The 5,802-nt window shown below is 38.2% G+C and overlaps 1 protein-coding gene across 1 annotated transcript; it reads left to right on the plus strand.

The window, feature by feature from the left end:
• Positions 1-4,312: 4,312 nt before the first annotated feature.
• LOC117296640 (perlucin-like protein) lies at positions 4,313-4,831 on the plus strand. The gene has a single exon (XM_033779663.1). It carries the CDS (start codon positions 4,313-4,315, stop codon positions 4,829-4,831), a length of 519 nt encoding a protein of 172 aa, XP_033635554.1.
• Positions 4,832-5,802: the final 971 nt, after the last annotated feature.

Here is a 5,802-nt window from a genome sequence, read left to right on the forward strand (position 1 = left end):
GTTTTGAGTAGACAATAATCAAATGTAACACCAAACCTATGAAGCTGAAATTGGTACAACAATTGCAGTAACTGACATGTGATTCTTCGCTTAAATTATCCCGTTTTACAAACAATAGAAATTTAACATTGCGTGCTTGTTTCGATTCCTGCTGTCAAACTAAGCATTGTTGTCATTAATTTTCAAATCGATATTGCTTCGACTTTGTCCAGTATTCAGACATCTGAAAACAGTTAATGGTAATAATATGAACCATTGAATCAAAAATGCCAAATTTAAACCGAGAATGTTTTAAAATATAAATCAACAATATATTTTGTTTCTTTCGCTACAACTGACTTCAGACACGGTAGTTAATATTTTCATATTGTGGGTAATTAAAATGAATACTGTGAGTGATTGAAATAAGTCAGTACATTGTCTCATGGTATAGAGATGCTAAGAAAATATGCACTTTGATTTTACGGTAGCGACTTTAGTTGGGTATAAGTTTATTTGTGCACTGAGAATTTTTTGTTTATAAAATAATAGTATATGGAAGTATCGAGTGACATTTACACGATTGGGTCTTTATCGTACGGTATAGGTGCATTCTTGTGGAAGTCCCGTGGTCATCTTTTTTTTTATCTTTCCGCCAAGGTAGAAGTGAAAATCCAGGACAGTTCAATTAGATTAGATTCAATCAAAACGTAATGGTCCTACCATGGAGGCAATTCACTATGCATACACGCTATGCACGAAATAATTAATAACACACAATCAAAAATGAACTACTGGAAATCCCAAAGGTTATGAAAAGGAAAACAAGACAAACACGACAGACAGAATTTTGCATGTATCCTGGTCGCCTTGTTAACAGCGCCCTCCAGAACTTTTCAGAACTGAGAAGTCTCCCCGAAAAATCTACTCAATGGTATACTGTGATCCCCGGAGCGTTCTATTTTCCCGAGGCGAACTCTAGGGATCACCTCGGGAGTCATAGTTTTAACCATCACTCGAAGCAGTCAATATTTGTTTTATAACACCCCAAACATTTCTAAATACTGTACTATTAAGTTACAGACCTGAATGCTACAATCCACGGACGACGCGAATACAGATTGCGAAAACTGTTACTGTGCTGCATGTATTGTCATGTAACACGCAACGGACGTCTGTGTACTGCACGCCGTGTGATAGTCTTCCGGACTAGCGCACGGCAAACCGATGCACTATCACACGGCCGTCGTCTAGTAAAACTAAGACATATCATGTAACGCGCTCTAAGCCAATGAAAAGGCAGAATATTGGTAAGGGGTGTTATAATAGAATTTATAGCAAGACATGAGCTCTCTAAGAACAAACTCTGCATGGCAAGCACACGGTGTTACTGCAATGTATGGTTCCCTGTAGATACATTTATAATAAGGTTTAATTGAACACCTTCTAAAAAGGTACCAGACTGTATTGTCATTCAAGCATCGGTTTCGTCTACACTGATCTTGACATGGTTGTACTCGTCATACTCTTATAAAACTGTGCAACTCGCGTAAATGCCACTCGTCATGTAGTTTTGCGATATTCTGTGATATATATTTACTCTCATGTCCTGATTATTGTTGGAAAGCTCTTGGAAAGCTATAACCCATGGTTAATTAAAAACATCAAAGCAAACATTGTTCATCGAATATTTTTTGGTTGTAACCAAGATATGTAGTCGTTAATCATAAAATAATGTACTTATTGTTTATTCATTATAGTAAAGCATAAATATATGTTTAAATAGATTAAAAATGCAGTAATGCTGCGTACATTATTATTTCCTTGTTTAAAAATAAATGGCTATAGCGCCCCTAAAATAGAAAACAGTGGTTTTGTTTGACTTGAAGAATTTGTTTGGCTTTTATTTTTATTTTTATTTCTCTTTATTTACCTTGTTTTATATACATTTAGAAAATTACTTTGTATTCACTACAGGCTTTTTCTATCTAAAAAGCGAAAATATGTCATGCATGGTTTTGCTGAAATGGAATATCACTTAAAGGCACATTGCCTTGGATCGGTCGAGTTGGTCTTTGAAAAGCATTTGTAACCGTTTGTTATAAAATGCGTATGGTTTGATAGATGTTTTAAAAGTAAAATATAATGTCCGCACAAGTATCACTCGAAATTGCGTGGTTTTCATTTTACCTCGTCGACTAATACGGTCGGCCATTTATGGGAGTCAAATTTATGACTCCCAAAAATGGCCGACGGTGTTAGTTCGCAAAGTAAAAGGAAAACCACGCAATTTCGAGGCAAATTTGTGTGGATCATTGTAATCTACTTTTAAAACATCTTTCTAACCATATGCATTTTATAACAAACGGTTACAAATTAATGCTTTTCAAAGACCAACTTGACCGATCCAAGGCAACGTGTTCCTTTTATGTCCATTCTGCATGTGGTGCAGGGAAGTTTTTTATAATTTGGTGGGATTGGTTTGCTGCTGAGTAAGGAAGGGCATTCCAATCAGCGGAAGGGTGGGTCCGGGGCTGTACCAGTAAATTTCCCAATCTGTCAATCGTGACCTCCCTTGAAAATTAACAAGTAAACTTAAATGAGCTTGTATAAACCTCTTTCGCACTCATAAAACAGCTGGGATTTGTAGAGCTCAATTATCAGAAACATTGTTTAACAAATTAAATACTTGCCCATGTATCTTCCCATGCACACCTTCTAAAGGAATCAAAATGTTTAAGCTCCTCCCCAGGCAAGTTGTTATGAACCATTAAATTCTGCAATCATTAAAAGTGTAATGACGTTCAAATGATTAAACAAAATAAAGGAAGAGACAGTCCCTGCTGGGGGCTGTAAATTATTGATGAAGCTTGGTGCATAATGTTCTCACTATTAAAGATGCTATGTCAGATTTTTAGACGAATTGACCCCAAAAATTTTTATTTAAAATTCAATAGGTATTTTGATGGGGGTAGAGAAAGTTACAAGCTTTCATTTGAGCCATTGCTCGAAAAAGTCCGCCAAGTATTAGTAGCAGTGAAATAAAGTGCTCAAAATTAGTTTTTGTCGGGATCCCGACAATATAACACGTGACCAATTCTTCTGTGTTTTATAAGAAACGGTTTAAATTTTTGTCATGGTTCCTAACCATTAAAAGTAAAACTTCTTTTCGTTTGAGCGGGTGATACTCTTTGAAATACCATTCACTCAAAACAATTTAATTTTTAATGTTTGGGGCCAAAAATCTGACATAGCATCTTTAAGCGTGGAGCCCTCAGTCAGACGCAATGTCAATGTTGAACCATGGGCCTTTCCATCGTCAGAGCATAGCCAAAGCATAATTCATGTACCATGTTTTCATGGAAGCGATCCCCGCCAAACAGATTGGCATAAGCATGACTGCGTCTGGGAACAAGACTAAAAACACAGAGACAAATTCATGGTACTAAAAAAACATTTTCCGCTCTACGTGTTGCCATAACCATGACAACGTCTCGGACAATATATTAAAAATATATTTAAAAAGCGCCAAATTGCCGTAATGGCTTTAAAGCGCTTTACAAGATACAAAAGCAATTACTAAAGACAAAGACAAACAGAAACAAGGTTCTATCAACAAAAGGGCCTCATCCACACTTCAAATTGGCGTTTACCTTGGCCGTTAAATAAATATAGAACCAGGTTGTTGTGTGATCTTGTCTTGGATGTGTGTGGGTGTATGCTGTAAATTGCAAATGGGGGCAAACTAATCAAGACCTTAATTTTTGGGGCATGCTTCATTGAAGTTTTTCATGCGTGTAAAAATTGAATTATTTATGAAACAGAGAGCAGATCAATGATATCGTTACTGAGTGCGTGCACGTACGGAAAGTAGGCCATCTATTGTTTTCAACTTCCTTTACCCTAAGCTGTCATTGAAGCTGAGTGGTTCAGTTATAGTTGGTGCTCATGTTAATTCATGATTCCTAATTAGTGTTAGCCAATCAAAGTGTGCGCATTTTAGCAGGCGACAGGATCACGCTTGGTTGCGAAACGGGAGATATCACAACTCCGCTGCGAGGCAAACCGTTTGGGTCGACTTGGTCTCTCTGCGAAGAACACCATTCGTACTTGTTAAGAACTGTGTCTTATATCATATCGAGTATTACTACTGCCAGTGTGTTTATTTTCGCTGAATTACTCGTAGTTTAAAGAATACTTATAACAAAGTTCGTCAGTATCAGCAAGAAGATTTCGACCCTACACATGCCAGCGAATCATTGATAAAACCATAACACGCATACTTTAATGTCATTAGGGACGTTTTCTCTACGACGTGCCCTTTGGCGTCAATATGTATCGCGTGCTCTTCGTGTTTTTAGCTGCCTTGCCAGATAACTGTTGTTTTGGAGTGGTTGCATCTACGGACCAGGAATGTTCTACTTTTATAAGAAGTGACGACTCATCCTGTCCGGAGTCTTGGCATTACTGGGGAAACTCATGCTACAACATCACTGAGACGAAATTTACCTGGGCAGATGCTAGAGACGAGTGTAAAAACCTGGGTGGTGTTCTGGGCGTACCAAGCTCTGATCAAGAAAACGACTTTACCGTGCAGTTAATTCCACTTGATGGGGCAGTTTGGATTGATTGCAATGATCTAGACGTGGAGGGGAAATGGAAGTGCAGAGAGGGTAACGTGGAAGTCGCTTACAGAAACTGGTGTTCTGGAGAACCGAATAACGAGGATGACGAAGATTGTGCAGTCCTTGCTAACGGTTGGAGAAGTAAGCGTGAATGGCATGATTTGAAATGCAGCAGAGCTGAGAGGGCTCTTTGCAAAATGGCTGGCAGACCAGCCCTTCACGTTTGACAATTTGACTGTTGGCTGCTTTGAGACACTTCGTTATTTGAAGTCTTGGCGCGTTAATGGACAATTCAACTGGCTCAAACGGCATCATGGAGAGATATATTTTATACAACCATAATGTTCGACTGAATTGAAGATATTATCTCATCATATATTTTTCATAACAAGTTAGGTTTAAAAAGCTACCATCAACTATCGTCCGGCATTTGGAGAATAAGGTGGCTGCAGGAATTCTTCAAATTTGAGCAAAGTTTGATGGATTCATTCTGAAACAACTTAAAGGCAGTGGACACTATTGTTAATTACTCAAAAAAATTGTTAGCATAAAAACTTACTTGGTAACGAGTAATTGAGACTGAGCTGTTGACAGTATAAAACATTGTGAGAAACGGCTCCCTCTGAAGTAACATAGTTTCGAGAAAGAAGTAGTTTTCCGCGAACTTGATTTCGAGACATAAGAATTAGATTTTGAGGTCTCGAAATCAAGCATCTGAAAACCAAAAATGTATAGTTTCCAAATAGAAAAGTGTCGGCCAATCGGTAATGTATAGACTCTTCGTTCTTCAAATGTTGAAAATGACATATCTTGGGGTAACTGTGAGAGTAGATGAAGTTGAACATACAGTTAATTTCCCCCCGTTTTGTGTTCCATTTAACTGATGCCTGTATCGTCCCCGGATGTTTTCTCAATAGTTTTGCATTTGCACATTTTTAGATTTTAATTTGCATCATATGATGTTTAAATCTCGTGGCCGAGCGGAAGAGAGCACCGAATTCAAGCTCTGCTGATTCTGTTCAGCAGAGTGTTGGTTTGAATCCCGGTGTGACGCTTGTGTCCCTGAGCAAGACACTTAACCATAATTGCTTCTCTCCACCCAGGGGTAAATGGGCAGTGTGGGGGCAGAGATGGTTCTTGTGATAGATTTAGCCGATTAGCGCATTCGTTGCAGGCTGTATACTCCCAGGGAGCTGAG

Source organism: Asterias rubens, chromosome 11 (assembly GCF_902459465.1).
Source record: "Asterias rubens chromosome 11, eAstRub1.3, whole genome shotgun sequence".
NCBI classification, from domain to species: domain Eukaryota; kingdom Metazoa; phylum Echinodermata; class Asteroidea; order Forcipulatida; family Asteriidae; genus Asterias; species Asterias rubens.

Coding starts and splice junctions, on each gene's coding strand:
- LOC117296640 (XM_033779663.1), top strand. CDS start 4,313: ATGTATCGCGTGCTCTTCGTGTTTTTAGCTGCCTTGCCAGATAACTGT.